At 43.2% G+C, this 16160-nt stretch overlaps 1 protein-coding gene across 3 annotated transcripts; it reads left to right on the top strand.

The window, feature by feature from the left end:
* Positions 1 to 1185: 1185 nt before the first annotated feature.
* CLSPN (claspin) lies at positions 1186 to 14493 on the top strand. Of its 3 annotated transcripts, none has more exons than XM_082296822.1 (25): positions 1186 to 1262; positions 2014 to 2143; positions 2641 to 3104; positions 3422 to 3589; positions 4193 to 4282; positions 4489 to 4561; positions 4818 to 4926; positions 5469 to 6025; positions 6482 to 6673; positions 7108 to 7298; positions 7671 to 7873; positions 8044 to 8108; positions 8503 to 8708; positions 9296 to 9456; positions 9553 to 9779; positions 9974 to 10088; positions 10764 to 10845; positions 11153 to 11247; positions 11842 to 12006; positions 12100 to 12221; positions 12472 to 12599; positions 12925 to 13030; positions 13115 to 13197; positions 13386 to 13547; positions 13746 to 14493. In XM_082296822.1, exons 1-25 carry the CDS (start codon positions 1224 to 1226, stop codon positions 13857 to 13859), a joined length of 4047 nt encoding a protein of 1348 aa, XP_082152948.1. In that variant the 5' UTR covers positions 1186 to 1223; the 3' UTR covers positions 13860 to 14493. The 3 variants fall into 3 exon arrangements, with proteins under 3 accessions (XP_082152948.1, XP_082152947.1, XP_082152946.1); XM_082296821.1 differs by lacking the exon at positions 1186 to 1262 and adding an exon at positions 1683 to 1793 and having other exon boundaries at positions 3425 to 3589; XM_082296820.1 differs by lacking the exon at positions 1186 to 1262 and adding an exon at positions 1683 to 1793.
* The last annotated feature ends 1667 nt before the right edge of the window (positions 14494 to 16160 follow it).

The raw sequence follows: 16160 nt of genomic DNA, 5'->3' as shown, positions 1-16160 counted from the left end.
CTGACACTCATCCCAGCTCAGGGCTTTCCCTCCAGCTACTTGCAAAAGAACCACAGAACTACTGGCAGCAAAAAAGGATAAAGTAGAATATTTTCATACTTGGGTTGAGTCTGTATGAGAATATCCCTGTATGGGCCATTCACCTTCCAGATGGACTCGATGATCCTTGTGGGTCCCTTCCAACTTAGAATATTCTGGGAAATCTGTGAAGTATGAAGTGATTTGCATCTGTTGTGTAGCTCTCCATTGACTTATGTGTTTTCAATAAGTTCTTCTGGCTTCAGAAGCCTTTCTTTTCTTCCCCTAAGGAGCATATAGCAGCAAGCTTAAGTAAAGAAATTAATAAACGACTACATCATGAGACTTGATGACTTATGAGAGGTAAAACTTAGATCCTCTGTATGTAGAGGGTATAGTCAGAAATTCAAGGGAGAAACTGAAAGAAATGGAAAGAATTTACCCAAAAGGTTCGAGCCTTCATTCACCTAACATGAGTGGGGTTGGCTCAGAGTATGTCTGTACAGAAGCCAATGGAAAACGCGTATCTTTTATTCTGTAAATAGAACACTGTTGACAGTAATAGCTGTGTGTATCTAATACCCATAAACTCGACTCGTGTGCTCCCACCCGCACGGTCACCTGAAGACACGACATGTACCATATCCCGAAGGTCAGAACGAAACATGGGCTCTGTTTAACCCGTGAAACAACGTGAAATGTTTTGGCAGCAGAGCCCCGTCCCCACAACGTCGATAACTGAGAGAGCTGTACTGTAATTCCCCGGGTCCTTCATGGCCCCTCCCAGCCCCTCCCGTCTCCTCACGTTCCCGCTCGGTCCCTCACGACCCCTCTCTGTCCCCCACGACTCCTCTCAGTCCCCCACGTCCCTGTCGGCCCCCCTCGGCCCCTCATGTCCCCTCCCGTCCCCTCATGGCCCCTCACGTCCCCTCGCGTCCCCTCACGGTCCCGCCTCAGCCCAGGCGCGAGGAGCGCCCCCTCCGCCAGGCGGCGCCATAGTGCGGGCGGGCGGGCTGAAAGTGGGACCCGCGATTGGTCCGTGTGGAGGGGGCGGGGCTACGGGGAGCCCCGCCCAGCGAGGCGGTGAGGGGCGGGGCTCGCTGTGCCGTTGTGAGCAGCCATTGGATGATCCCGGGCGGGGGCGGGGCCGGGGCAGCGCGCGAAGGCTCGAAGCGGCCCCCGGGCGGCGGGAGCGCGGGCGGGATATGGCGGCGGTACCGGTAACAACGGAGGATCCCGCTGAGGTGAGTCCTGTCACTCTGCATGGCCGGCCAGCCGGCTGGCTGGCTGCTGGCGGCGGAGGCAGCTGGCGGCTGCCTGTGGCCTTGCGGCTCCTCTGTGTGTGGCGCGGTGGAAGGCCGGGAGGGACAGCGAGGGAGGTGGCGGTTCCAGTAACCGTTCCAGTACGGTGCCCGTTCGGGTAGCGGTGCCGGTGGCGGTGCCGGTGGCGGTGCCAGTAGCTACCAGCCACCCCTGCCGCCGCCCTTGTTCCCGGGCGGTCCCGCGCCGTCACTGGGCTCGCCCCTCCTCGCAGACTACAGCTCCCAGCATGCCCCTTGCCGGCCGCGGGGAGCGCTGGGAAGGCCGCGCTCAGCCGGTTTCTGCGGGCGCGGTGCATGCTGGGAGGGCTGCTCGGCCCGTGTTGACGGGTCTGGATAAAAATCAATAAGTAACACAATAACGGGAAAAGTCGTTCAGTCCGAATATAATCACATCAGCTTATGTCGATTCTGTGCTTCTTCTGTGCAAACTCGCTTTTAATTACTACTCCACAAGTGAATATCCATTTGTATTGATAAATATGGTAAACATCAATAATAAATATTACTAACTACGTAAATACCAGTACCGATAGTTAGAATATAAGGAGACTGCATGTGTATCTCATTGTGTGTGAGGGCTTAGCCAAGGTTTTGGAATGAATTTGGATGCCAGGAGTCAGGACTACAGATACAATATTTACCCCAGGAGGAAAAATCATATTTTGCTTTGTAGCTTCCGCTGGCAGATTTGAACCCAGACTTGCAGAAACCCCTGGACAGCGACTCTGACAGTGGCCAGGGCAGCTGTGAGACGGCCTCCCCAGGACCCCCTGGCAAGGGCACTGCATCCTTCGAGGACAGAGGTCTGTAACATTTCTATGAAATTGTTTTTCTCCAATACTACATTTTTCGTTTCATAAATACCTTTTAGGAGGTTGTCACTGCTTGACCTGCAGGAATCTAAACTCTGTTGCTCCAAATGTGGGCAAGCTTTAAACCTCTGAAAAGTGTTTTTTGAGCTACAGGAAGAAAAAGAGTAAATGGGATGTGTCTTAATGACTTATTCACTTTCTTTTCTGTTTTGTTTAATCTATGTGGTGAGATTTTTATTACCGTTTCAAGGCAAGACACTACCAGTGAAGGATTTTCAGCTTTGCCCTTTTTTTTAAAGGTTAAAAACCTGTAACATCAATTTGGGTTAATTAAATGCTGTTCTCTGGGGAGAAGTGGATTTTGAGAAGTTGGGTTCAAGCTCATTTGCTGTAGATGGTGACATATGTGAAATTTAACAGATGTAGATTCGGTTGTTTGTTAATTAACTCGTGGGATTTTCCTGTTTTATACTCATATCTTTTGCCAGATTCAGAGGAAGAGATTTTTGTGCGTAAAAAAGCAAAAAACAAGAACGTACTCCAGGACAGTGAGAGCGAAGAGGGGGAGGATGGAGACTCGTCTGTTCAGGAAGATGCTTTGGGTGGTGACCAGGGAAATGGGGAGGAGGAAAAGGAGAACATTGCTGCTGAGAAGAACAAGAAATCCCATCGGATCCGCCCGGCTCTGCTGGACAGTGATGACAGTGACACTGGTGACCAGTTGCAGATGGAAAACCTTGAAACAAACAGGATGCCTGGCTTGCTTGAGGGTGAGCTGGAAGAGGAGAGACCCCTAAAATCTGGGAAAAAGTACAGAAAACATAAACATAAACAAGATGTTGAAGAAGAGCCAGCCAAAGAAGCTGTAGGAAAATCCAGAAGAAGGAAGGAGAAGGAGAAAATAATGGAGTCCATTAAACAGTTGAGAAAAGAAAAGAAGCCTGTGGCAGAGGTGGGTATTTTGGCAGAAAACTCAGATAATTTCTCAACTAAGTTCAATTTATTATTGCTTGTGGTTATTCTGTTCCAAAGCTTCAGTGTTGTGTCCACATTCCTGCAGCAGGTTTGGGATCCACAGGGATCCATGCAACACCATACAAGTTTAACCTGCAAAGTCTGCAGATTCATTTAAATTAAATTACATTTAATTTGCAGTTCATGGAAGTACAAAACCTAATGCTTGATGATTTAATGTCATTTTAAATTAGTGTCAAAGAACCAAAAGGACCCTCTGAAAGAAATCACACAAATAATTTATCCTTCTGGAAGCAGGTGGATGGTGGTGAGAGGTTTCCCTTCAATGACAGTGGATGCCTTCTGGATGACAAAGAACTCTTTGATAATGGCTTGGAGGAGGAGAATGGTCAGCCCCCTGAGGACCAAGAGTCCCTAGAATCCATACGAGCAGCTGTGAAAAACAAAATAAAACAGTACAAGGTAATGGTTGACCGTGATACAAAATAATTGTAAATGTACTGTCTCTCAAACGGATAGAAAATGGATTTAGATGGGATACTGGGAAGAAATTCTTCCCTGTGAGGGTGGGGAGGCCCTGGCACAGGGTGCCCAGAGAAGCTGTGGCTGCCCCATCCCTGGAAGTGTCCAAGGCCAGGTTGGGTGGGGCTTGAAGCAACCTGGGATAATGGAAAGTGTCCCTGCCCATGGCAGGGATGGGACTGGATGATCTTTAAGGTCTTTTGTAACCCAAATTATTCTATGATTACTGAACTTAGCAAGACTTTGTACCTGACCAGGTTCTGAAACTCTCTTTGACCATAATGGAGTTGTACTGCTGTGGCAGAGGAGAGAAGAGCCTTCTGGTTTTTTTGATGGAGGGATGTTGTCCTGGCAAATTAAAAAGATAATGCTGGAGTTGGAGCTTTGGAAATCAGCCCTTATGTGGGGTTTGTGGTGGTTTATGAGTACACTTGCTGGCTTTGCTGACCAGTGATGGTTCTGTGCAGTTATTTTTGATGTGCTTGCCTTTGATTGTGCCAGTGTATTGAGAGAAATTGTTGAATTTCTTCTTATGCCCCATAGAACAAAGAACGTTTTCCTGAGGGTGAAGGCTACAAACACGTATTTGATGAGGAGAATGAGGAGCATGTATTGAAGGAACCAAAAAGGAAGGTGAGGTCTTCTTCTTTTTAAAGCTCTGTATTGTTTGTCGTGACTAAAATGGTTCTGTATCCACAGTGTGGTTTTTGGTTTTTTTTGAACTGGATGCTTTATTTTGACTCCTTTCTGTTTGAAAGGGAAAAAGGTATTTAAGAAGTAGAGAGAGAGCCCTATGTTTTGTTTCCTGACTTCAGAAGCCTTTTTTTTCTCCCCTTAAGGAGCGGAAAGCAGCAAGATTGAGTAAAGAAGCCATTAAACAACTACATAGTGAGACCCAACGACTTCTTAGAGGTAAAACTTAAATTCTTTGTATATAAAGGGGTATAAACCGTTCAGAAACGTAGAGGAGAAATTGAAAGAATTTACCCAAAAGGTTAGAGCCTTCTCTGACCTAACATAACTTATTTAGAGTTGAAGGGTGCAAGACCATTTTTGTTGAAGGACCTGTTAAAGCTATTTTTGTAACTAATGAAAATAAAGATTCTTGTTATCAAATAAAGGTTTCAGATGATGTTTTACATCTTCTCTCACTGTCTTGCTCTGGCAGAATCATCCGTGTCTCTCCCATATCATGTGCCTGAGGCCAAAAGTGTTCACGACTTCTACAAGCGCAGACCTCGACCAGCATGTCAAGGAAATGCCATGGCCCTGCTGAAGTAAGGACTTAAACCTTCCTCATACAAATTTTTTCATGAACTTTAAGCATCTCTAGCTTTTCTTTTGAGGGTAACCAGACTTTCTCAGGCTCCTTTAATTCCATAAAAGTAGAAAATTAGGAGAATGTCATTGCTAACATAAGGCAATGCTGCACTCCTGACAGTCCTACTGTTGAAGTGATCAGGGCCAGGAGTAACTCAGAGGAAGGAACTTAGTGATGCAGAGTTATTTTAATGGGATTTAGGGTGAAGTCCAGCATTTTACTTGGTCTGTTTCTTCCCTGAGTAATGTGTAGTAAAATACTGAAGCTACGGTAGTCACAAAATCCCTCAGGAATTTCATACTGTGATACTGTAACCAGTACAAAGCTTTTACACTTCCTTAAGTTCTCACGATGCAGTTTTCCAGATTTCTGTCCTTCACCTCTTTCTACACATCAATGACAATAATGAGGAAATGGTTTCTTCCTCTCAGTTTGTCCTCAACCTCATCTCCCTTTCACACTAGCCATGGGTGATACGTTTCTTTTTGCCTTTGTTAGGTCCTCTAAATACCAGCTGCCCCTAAATGAAGAATCTGCAGCCACTGGGAACTTGAGCAAGGATTGCAAAGATGGGCCAATGGAAGGTGATCAATCAGCAGCTGCTGAACCAGAAAAGAACCTGGCCAGAGATGTTGATGCTTCTGCGACTGAGCCTCTTGCTGCTGTAGGGAAGAACTTGCCAGAGGACTGTGCTGAGCAGCCCAGGCAGGATAGGGAGGATTCTCATGCAGTTTCAGAGTCTGTAACAACTGATGATAACGCAGAGGAACAGCTGCTCTCCAACTGCCTGAGCACTGACTGTGGCGAGCAAAAGGAGAGTGAAACTCCTCCAGCATGTGGACATGCCCTCATGCAAAGAGGGGAAACAGCCCCAGATGTACACGGTGAAACAAGCAGTCAGCAGGTGGGGCCTGGACTGGTGACACAGCCTGAAAAAGTGAGGAAGTCCAAGCTGGATAAACTTCGTGAACTGGGAATAGATGTGTCCATCAAGCCAAGAATCTGCTCTGACAATGAATCCTTCATAAACCTTGATGAAGCTGATTCAAGTAAAGGTATCACTTGTGTTGTAGTCCTAAGCAGTGTTGATCTGAGCTTGGCTGGAAAATTCAGAAATATTTAGGTGATATAAGAGTCAGGCACATTCACTTACTAGTGTGGATTCTTTGAGTCATGTTAACAGAAATCTAGAATTGCCTGGTGGCTGGGAGGCTGGGCTGGAAGTGAACTGAGGTCTTGTGGATAAATGGTAGTCAATGGTAAAATAATTCAGTATTAGCTAATATCAATTAAGTACAAGCTACAGCAAAAATATTATGTGGTGGTTCATTATTAGTTGAATAGAATGGTTTTGCAAATATTTTAATATTAAAGATTTAGCTTTTAAACTATCTTTGGAGGAAAAACAGCTCAAGACCTACTCTTACTACAACTTTTAACAATCAATGCTTTTACTTGTTACATTAACATTTTACATGTTACACATGAATTTAATTAACATGTATTTAAAGAACTAGAAGCCCTGAAAGCACGTTTCTTGAAGCACACTCTCCAGACGTCGAAATCCAAAGCAGAACGGGCCATAAACATGAACATTATCCGTAAGGAAATGACATCTGATGGGAAAGAGGAGCTGAGGGCGGATGTGGTGCCAGCAGTTTTGGCTGCAGAGAGCCTGGAGGAAACTGTCCACACAAAGCCAGGTTGGTGGAGGAGAAGAAGTGATGAGGATTGAATTGGAAAACACTTTTGTCTTTATTTTCCTCTCTCATGCTCCATTTCTCAGTGCTGCCCTATGAAATACAGGTGAAGGGATCTTCATCTGGGAGATTACTGTGTGTGTTCCCTCTAATGGATAGCCCTGTTTTAATAAAAAAATTCTTGGTAGACCACTTAAATAGAAGTGGCCTGTGTAGGACAGCCTCAATCAGATCTTTGACTTTGGTTCCTTGGATTTTTCATGCTTCCATGAGAAGCTGTAGTTGCCCCATTCCTGGAAGTGTCCAAGTCCAGGTTGGACGGGGCTTGGAGCAACCTGGGATAGTGGAGGGTGTCCCTGCCCATGGCAGGGAGTGGAATTGGGTGAACTTTAAGGTCCCTTCCGATGCAGCCATTCCCTGATTCTGTTCCTGCTCAGGTGAAAAGCTCCAGGCCCTGAAGGCCAAGCTCCAGGAGGCCATGAAGCTCCGCAGGACCGAGGAGCGCCAGAAGCGGCAAGCGCTGTTTAAGCTGGACAATGAGGAAATGCTGGAGGAAGATGAGGAAGAGGAGGAGGAAGAGATGACAGATGAGTCTGAGGAAGAGGAAGAAGAAGAAGGTGATCATGAGGTCTGTATGGAACATTTTTCCATAACCTCATCAGCTTCTCCATTCTACTTCTTCTCCCCAATGCAATGGGACTTTCGTACACTACGAATTAGGGAAATTGCTAAGAATTCTTCCTAGAAGCTAAAAAATTGCTGTAGTTGACATATTCAGGGATTGAATTGTCTAATCTTGAATTCATGAGTATTTTCTTGATTTGTCTAAACACTATTAAAACCAAATAGAAGTGTTTAAAAGATTCTGATGCCCCTTTCTCTTTTTATAAATCCTTGGCTCATTGCTGGCAGGGCCAAACAGGTCACGTGCCTGACTTGGGGTAAGGTTTGCAATGGCAATAATCATTATGTCTGCGCTGTGTTTGGGGATGTTTTTTAGAATTCAGAATTTCTGCTTGATGAAGCTGAGGAAGATAATGAAGATTCAGAAGAGAAACATGTTGAAGATGGTGATAAAGAAACTGACAAAGAATCAATTGATGGAGAAAAGCTGGAGAAATCTGAACACTGTGATTCTGTTCTAAAACAGCCTTCAACAGAGTCTACATTGATCCTTTTTAAGGACAGCTCCTCAAAAATGGGGTAAATAATCCAAGCCTTAAAAATGGTGCCTGAGAAATTTTAAATTTGATCAGCATGTGTAGGTGTCTTTATTTAAAGTCCCTTTTATAAGTATTTTTGTGTTACTTTGGGGTTTTTTTGCAACTCATCCTGAATTTATTAGCAAATACCTTTTATTTAATGAATTGCAGATATTCTCTTCCTGATGAGAAACTGGAAATGGAAGAAACGGCAGACAAAGGACCTGCCAAGTTAGGTAAAGTAGAATTATTGCCCTACATATCTATTTTGTTGGGTTTTTTTAACTTAGCACATGTAAAAGTTTCTATTTAAGATTGGTGTTCAGTCTTTGTTATGTCATCACCTGTATAGTTATACAGTATGATTTTAAAAATTTAGATTGATGAAAAAAATGGGAGGGCTTGAAAAAAACAGAGGGAAAAAAGTTCAAAATAATACTGGAAGAAATATAAAATTATGTAAGATGAAATTCAGTGAAAAAGTGTAATATGCATCCTGTGAGAAGAAGGAAATCCAACATGACCACAAAAAGAATTTTTAGCAAGGTGTCAGGGTTGCAAAATGTTATTTTGAGGTTTTACTGGATCACCCACAAAAAAAATGTTAAGCACTATTTTTTTTATTTCCAGAGGATGATGATTCATTTTCTCTGCCAACACTGGCAAAGGAGAACAGCCACAACAGCAGCTTTGAGTTCATTGGCTCCATGATCCCATCCTACCAGCCCTGTAACAAACAGGCCTCGCGGGGAGGGAGCTTCTTACCTGCAGCAGGAGGGTTCAGATCACCCTCCCCAGGTTTCTTCAAAACAAGCTTTATCAGCTCTGCTTCCAAGGTGAGATTCTCAGTCCTGGTTGTGGGTTTTATTAACATAGTGGGTAGTAAATAAAACGTATTTTATCCTGATGGTCAGATCTATCAAAAAAATCAAACCAGACAAATGCTTTGGTATCAGTAAAATTTCAGGAGAGCAAACTGTCCCTGGGATTTGTGTCCACATCAGAATGGATAAAAATGACATTACAAAATTTGTATTCTAAAGCATCAAAGAGAAGATGCTATAATCTGGTTATTATATCTAAAATATGTGCATCATGTATATGGTTTTTAAGAATGCTTATATGGGCTACACAACTTATGATGTCAGTGAACTCCTGTGGGGTATTGGAGCAGCATGGACATAATTTGACTCTTGCATGGTTTGGGTTGGAAGGAACCTCAAAGCCCATCCAGTGCCACCCCCTGCCATGGGCAGGGACACCTTCCACTATCCCAGGTTGCTCCAAGCCCCATCCATCCCGGCCGGGAACACTTCCAGGGATGGGGCAGCCACAGCTTCTCTGGGAAGTCTGTTCCAGTGCCCCTTGCATTTAAATTTAGGCTTGCTAAACAACTTAAATATTTTTATATTCCCTTGACTAGAGCTCAGGAAAGACCTCTGAGCCTTCTCTTCCCATAGAAGATTCCCAGGACCTGTATAATGCCTCTCCTGAGCCCAAGAGGTTATTTCCAGGGGCTGTGGAGTCAAGGTTTCAATTTTCCATGGAAGATGACACTCAGAGCCAGCTGCTCGATGCAGATGGGTGAGTGATGGGTGTAAAGGATGGTGTTTTGTGCCTGTTAACAGAAATAGGATGTGGAGACCAGCATGATTTTTCTAACTACAGCCTTTCTTTCAGGTTCTTGAACGTTGGACAGCACAGGAATAAATACCAGTCCTCAAAGCATCAGCTGCCACTGGCTAGCATGGATGAGAATGCCATGGATGCCAACATGGATGAGTTACTGGACCTGTGTTCTGGACAGTTCAGCAGCCAAGCTGAGCATGTGCCAAACACCAGCAGCACCAAAAAGCAGAACATGGAGGAATTGCTCAATCTTTGCTCAGGAAAATTCGTGTCTCAAAGTATGTCCTGAATTCTCTTTTCAGCTTTGCTGGTTACATGATTTAGAAGTTTTTAGCTGAGGTAACTTCAGGTCTGGGCACTAATGCCACGTGTGGAATTTTGTCTTTGTTGGGAGCATGTGCAGTGTTATTTCTAGGATGTTCTCTGACACTTCAAGAGCAGAAATAAGTTGCCATCTTATTGCTTTCTGTAGCAGGTTCTCCAACATGGGCTTCTTCGGTGTCTTCCAAGGCAGAAAAAGACAGTGACATAGAAGATCCAATGGCAGAGGCTCTGGAGCTCTGTTCAGGCTCCTTTCCCACAGACAGGTTAGCATTGCTCTCCTAAAATTTACAGAAGTTTATTCTGGTAACTGTCTTGTTTCACTCTTAAAAGTGCTTTCTTGTTTAACATCAATTTGCTGTCAGTGAAAGTGTGCTTTGTTTTGGAGGTGGAGGGGAGGATATTGCAAATTGCTCGACAATTACTCTCTAATTGGCAGCATAAACTGTTTCCCACAGCTACTGTGAAGGGAAATTCTTTGTCTTTCACTGATAGTGCAAGAAACAGTGAGGAACTTCCATTAAACTGAGAAAAGATGATTAAAAGTGGGACATCTGGAGTCTGTTCTGGGCTGTTGCCAAACTGCCGTAACCAAGTGTAAAGTTGGATACTTGGAGTTTTTTATTGACTAAATTGGAAAGTGTATGGCTGCCTGACAAAAGGATAATGAGGCTTAACAAGTGGGAGTGTTAGGGGGATCCACGAGAAATTTGAGAGGGGGAAGAAAAACTGGAAATTAGTACTTTTCCTATGGTTTCTGCAAGTGAAAATCTGAGGTCTTAAAACATTAACACTAATGGGGCTTTGGGGCATTTATAGCTAAATGCTGCTGGGAGATTGTAGGTCTGAGCACTCACAGGGAACTGCCTGGCAGCAGTTTTTTGCCTTGATTTCCTGGAGGCAAAATGAAAATGCATTTTTCCCATTCATATTTTCCCTAGGGAAGAGGAAGAGGAGGAGGAACAAGAAGAACTTGGTGGTTTTCAGCTTTTAACAGATGATGAGGCCTTTGCAAGTGAAGAGGTGTGAACTGATGCAGCCAGGCAGCTGCTGGATAAAATGGATATTTCCATTTATCTTCCTAGGTTTTTAATATATCCATCCATGCAAAGTACTACAACTCCCATAACAAGCTACTGAAACATTTTTCAGAGCAAACTTTGGATCATTTAAAAGATCTCCTTAATATAATGGTACAGTGAAAAATGCAAATCCTCTGAAATACGCCTGGTGTTTTAGTGTGTTGTTAATTGAAGAACAGATGAATCTGTCCTTACAAAGCAATCCACTCTCAGAAATTCCTTATTTCTGAAAACTTTCTCTTTGGCAGGATGAAAAAGGTGAGGATAGTGCTGCTGAAGAAGCAGAAGTGAGTGATGAAGAGGAAGAACTGCTGAGACATAGACCAGGCTCAAAGAAAAAACTGTAATTTTTTTTTTTAATCTTAATTGCCAGAGAGAATAGATTTTTAATAGCACTAGAAATTGAGTTTGGAATTGTTCCCTCTCCAGCATTGTTAGCTGATGTTTATATGATCTGGTTTTTCATATGTCTCTCTTTTTTTACTTTGGTGCTGTCATGTTGCATGAGTTGAACTGAGTTGCTTGTGGGTTATAGATGATTTCCATTGTAATTTTCATTATAGATGGAAATCAAAAAACTGCAATAAAAGCAGTGCAACATTTTTTTGACCAAAAAAAGGGATGCAAGAATATTGTTGTCATTCCTCATGTCTTAAGATCTTATTTGTTCTAGCAAGTAAAACATAGAGTTGACAGTTATTGCCATCATCTTTGGCAAGGAATCTGGTGGATGACAATGATTTGGGGTGCTACATGATGTCAGGCTGTGTATGTGAGTGTGCAAGAACTCAAGGCTTGGTCTTTCCAAAAATGAGAAATTACGATACATCCTTAGGAAATGTGTTAATTTTATGTCAAAGGATAAATCTTGCTTTCTGAAGATTTGTGTGATGGCTGCTATGCTCTCAAACTGAACTCCTTCAACTTCCTTTCATAGAAAACTGCAAGATTTTATGGAAGAGGAGGCAGAGCTGTCGGGGAGTGATGTGGGAAGTGAAGATGAGTATGATGGTGAAGACCTGAACGAATATGAAGAAGAGATTATCGATGAGGAGCTCCCAAATGAAGTGGAACTAGGAAACCAAATACAGAAATTCCACATGTCAGTGACGTTATCAGTAGATATTTGGGTGTGTGAGGCCCTGGCTCTGGGGTAGAACCCAGACTAACCTCTCCCTGTCTCCTGTGCTGGCAGGAAGGCGATGCTGGACGATGACAAGCGCCAGCTACGCCTGTACCAGGAGAGGTACCTGCTGGATGGGGACCTGCACAGCGACGGCCCGGGCAGGACCAGGAGGTTCAGATGGAAAAACATAGGTGACCTATGATCCAGAGTTAATAGAGGGGGAGAAAGATTGGAAACAGAGCTTGTGTCTGTGAAATAGCACTTAGTGGTCCTCAGTAAAGTATTTCAGGAATAAACTGGGGGGATGATTCTGGGTTTTTTGTTTGGTCGGGGGTTTTTGCCTTGTTTGTTTGATTGGTTTTTGGCCTTGGTTTTTTTTGTTGTTTTTTACTGGCCTCCATTTTCAAAATTCATAGCTAACTGTCTTGTTTTGTTGCCTAGATTTTGCTTCACAGATGGACTTGTTTCAGAGAGATTCAGATAATGATGAGGAGAATGAAGAGTTTGATGAGACAGAAGTGAAGTGGAGGAAGGAGCGATTTGAGCGAGAGCAGTGGCTTCGTGAGCAGGTACTGGTGAGCTGCCAGAAAGGCTTGCTGAGTCTCTGTGTCATTGCTGGATGTGAAATTGTTTACTCCTCAAGCTAAGCTTCAGTATTAGGTCAGATTTCTCAGCTGAATGTGATGCCGTTCATTGATAGAACAAGGATGAAGAACTATCTAAGAAATTGCAATAGTATATTTATTTACTTTCTACTATAGTCTCCTATAGTAGAAAGTAAATAAAAATTAATTTACATAAAGAAAAGAATTGCTCTACTTAAAATACTGAATGAAGTGTCCATTTGTAATATGAATTTTTTCCATTTTACAAAGTGTCTTCTCTCTGCTACAGAAAGAAAAAAATAAAGAGCAGGAGGAGGAAGAGGAAGAAATTGGTGGAGACAGCGAATTCATGAAACTGGCAAAAAAAGTGACTGCCAAGTCCATGCAGAAGAAAGGTGAGCTTGATTTTTATTGAAGTGACAAGAAAAGGAGAGAGAGAAAGAGCTCAAAAACTGACCTTTTCCCCATGTCTCTGCCAGCCAGCCCAGCAGTGGTGGCACAAGACACAACTCTGTTACCCAGGAACCCATTTGAAGCCTTCAGACCTGCCAGTGACATCCAGGTGGGTACCAGGCCTCAAAAATGGCATTTCCCAACACAGCCAAGTCAGCTGCCCCTGAATTCTGGGCACTCCTGGTTTGTGGTGTTGTTACATGTGAGTAGAGAGTAGATTTTCTACAAAGAGTAACTTACTAGGTAACCTGCCTTGTTCCTGAGAGTGGTTTAATGCAGCTTTTCTTTGCCTTTCAGATAAAAAATGGGTCACTCTTGAACAGACCTAAAGCTGTTCTTCAGAAACTGGCAGCAATGTCAGATCTTAATCCAAATGCCCCTCGAAATTCAAGGAATTTTGTCTTTCATACACTTTCCCCAGAGAAGAGTGAAGAGGCAAAGGAGAAATCAAAACCCCAGGTAAAGATTTGGGTGGCAGCTGCTGCCAGTTGTGGAGATTATTTGAATATACAGGCACTGAACCCTGCCAAGCAGTTAAGAGTACTGCTGTCTTAAATATTCCCTATGTGCTCTCGCACCAAATAATTCTCTCATAACTCAGAATTTAAACTTTTTTTTGGACATGTTGTGTATTCTAATGTATTTGACTCCCCCTAGGTGAAGAAGAGAGGCCCTTCTGCAGTGATAACATCAGTGGCAAAGCGGCCCAGGGTAGAAAGCTCAGAGGAAACCAGTCAAAGCCGCAGCATTTTCCAGTACTTGGAGAGCTGAATATTCCTGTTTGGAGCCAAAGGTTGTGTCTCCTCTTTGCCAGCTGCAGTTTATTTTGCCAATCTGCCAGAAATCACCAGGCAGGGAAACAAATTGGTGCCACCTCATTCACAAGTTCCAGTAATTTCCAGGCAGTGGTTTTGTGCTGTTTTTTCTCAGTCCTCTGTGGCAAATGGGAGCACAAAATCCATTCCTGGTTTGGAATGAAATGCTGACTTGGTCTTTCCCAAGCATTAAGGAAACTTCCAGTACTGTGGGCTGTCCTCACAGGTGCTGCAGAGGTATCAGTTCCACGTGGAAATGCCGTAGGTGTGATACAGAAATGCCTCAGGTAGCTGAAAGCACAGAAAAGGAGGGATTTCTACAGCTGTGGGAGAGAATGAAGCAGTGGTGGCTATGACAGGACGCTTGTTTACACTTGCAACACAAAATTTTAGCTGTGTCTTCCTCCAGTGTCTTATTTTCTTTGATGTTGAGCATTTATTAAGCTTCGCCTTTTAAGAAACTCTAATTTATCCTTGAAATGTTTACTTTGTGGAAAAGGTACCAGTCTCTTCTGAGGCAACATGAGAAGGGCTTCTTTCCAAGTTTTTATTACTGTTGATGTCCTTAAACTTGCAGTTGAAAGTATTTGTGCAGAGGGAAGAATGTGAGTAACATGTTGGAAAGGAAAAGGAGGTTTGGGGGGGTTTATTTGCATTGGTGGGGGGAAAGTTGCTGGGGTTGGTTTGGTTTACCCAGCTTCAGGCTATCTTTAATCATCCATTCTGTTGTTTTCATTGAAGCTGCACTCATCCAAGAGAAAACCATCCATTGCTGAGCAGCCAGTAAGGAAAGGGCTGCCCTAGGATGAGGGAATTAATAAAGAACCATCATTCACAACTATTCTAAATGGTGTGAGAGAAACTTGAGCCAGAGTATCCAGCATTCCTGACATTTCTGATCACATGTTGAACGTGTTGGAGAGCAGATAATGGTGACACAGGGTCCTGCTCTAAGACTAATCCAGTCCCAGAGATGTTGTCACATACTTACGGTGCCAATGCCATCAGAGAAGTGTCTGAGCTGTAAATTTTGTAACATCGTGAGCACACGCCTGGTGTGCTGTGTGTAAAATATTTTATTGTACAGTATGTTATAAAGAATTGTGGTACTAATCCAAGTGCAACTTTACAATAAAACATGGTTTTAATTTTGGAGGCAGTTGGAATTAATTTCTAGGGTTTCACTCAGTTGTATACATGTCTTGGGGTTTTTTTTCCCCAATATTTTTTATTTCTGTCTATGTCTTTCTTTTTTCGTTGCTGCCTTTTTTTTTTTTCTAGCCACAACTCAGCCCTTCACTAGGAACAGCTGCAATAATACTGGAATACAACAAAAACAAGCCCTTGTGTTTATTGGAGTGTGGATTTTCAACTCCTCAAGTCTTCCACTTGGGTTTGCATAAAATTCTTGGCCTGAAGAATATGGTTTTTTCCTGCTAAAATAGTTTTGGATTTCTTAGTTCCTGGACAAAACTTCCTTTATCCTTGTCTAACAAGTGTCTATTTCAGTTCATTACAGTAATTCTCATGGTTACTGTACCTGGATTTGAGGTGGGAGGTTTAAGGAAGAGGAATGACATTTCCTCCTTCATTATCAGGCTTTTCTTGAAGGACTACGTAACTAAAAGATTTCTTAACACCCACTTCATTCTTTATCAGTGTTTCACTGATACGAAAGCTGTACTAATTCAGCACAGATTTATTGGGTAAAAACATTTCAAGCTCTAAACTTGGGTGTTTTTCCTGCATTTTGCTCCTGCTCTGCCACTAGAGCGCAGCAAGAGAATATGCTTCCTCTGGCACAGGGGCAAGGCAAAATCATTAAAGCTTAAACTGTGTCTTGACTCCAGGGGAAATTCTTGCAGTTTTCCATGCTCTGGCGTTGCAAAGGATTAAATTTATAGAGACCTATAATTGCTACATTTTTGCATTAGAAAGTGGTAGCTTGAAGAGCACCTTTAGAGGGTTGGCTGAGTTCTGGTGGTTTCCTGGCTTCTCCTCAGCACATGCTACTAGCCATAATTATAGCTTTCATTTTGCTTTCCCTGTAGAATTTTCCCTTTAAAATACATTTTCCTTGTTCCAGAGCCAAGGGTAGGAAAATACTGTTGAGCCTGAAATGCTTGTAAATTGAAATACAGGGATTGGGAAGGTTTCTGGCTGCATTTCCCCCACAACTTTGCAGTAGTTCAGGGTTTGTGAGTTGCTGCTGGAAGCTCTGCATTGTGCCCCAAAAATTCCTTGCCTGGGAGCATGT

This window comes from Coloeus monedula, assembly GCF_965178545.1.
Source record: "Coloeus monedula genome assembly, chromosome: 24".
NCBI lineage: Eukaryota > Metazoa > Chordata > Aves > Passeriformes > Corvidae > Coloeus > Coloeus monedula.
Note: the sequence above shows the minus strand (reverse complement) of the source record. Positions and strands in the feature narration are given on the sequence as shown.

Excerpts from the sequence above, each read along its gene's own strand:
- CLSPN (XM_082296820.1), top strand. The coding sequence starts at position 1,740 with ATGTCGATTCTGTGCTTCTTCTGTGCAAACTCGCTTTTAATTACTACT. Across the intron at positions 3,105-3,421 it reads AAAAGAAGCCTGTGGCAGAG|CAGGTGGATGGTGGTGAGAG; the intron begins GTGGGTATTTTG and ends TCCTTCTGGAAG. Across the intron at positions 4,562-4,817 it reads GACCCAACGACTTCTTAGAG|AATCATCCGTGTCTCTCCCA; the intron begins GTAAAACTTAAA and ends TTGCTCTGGCAG.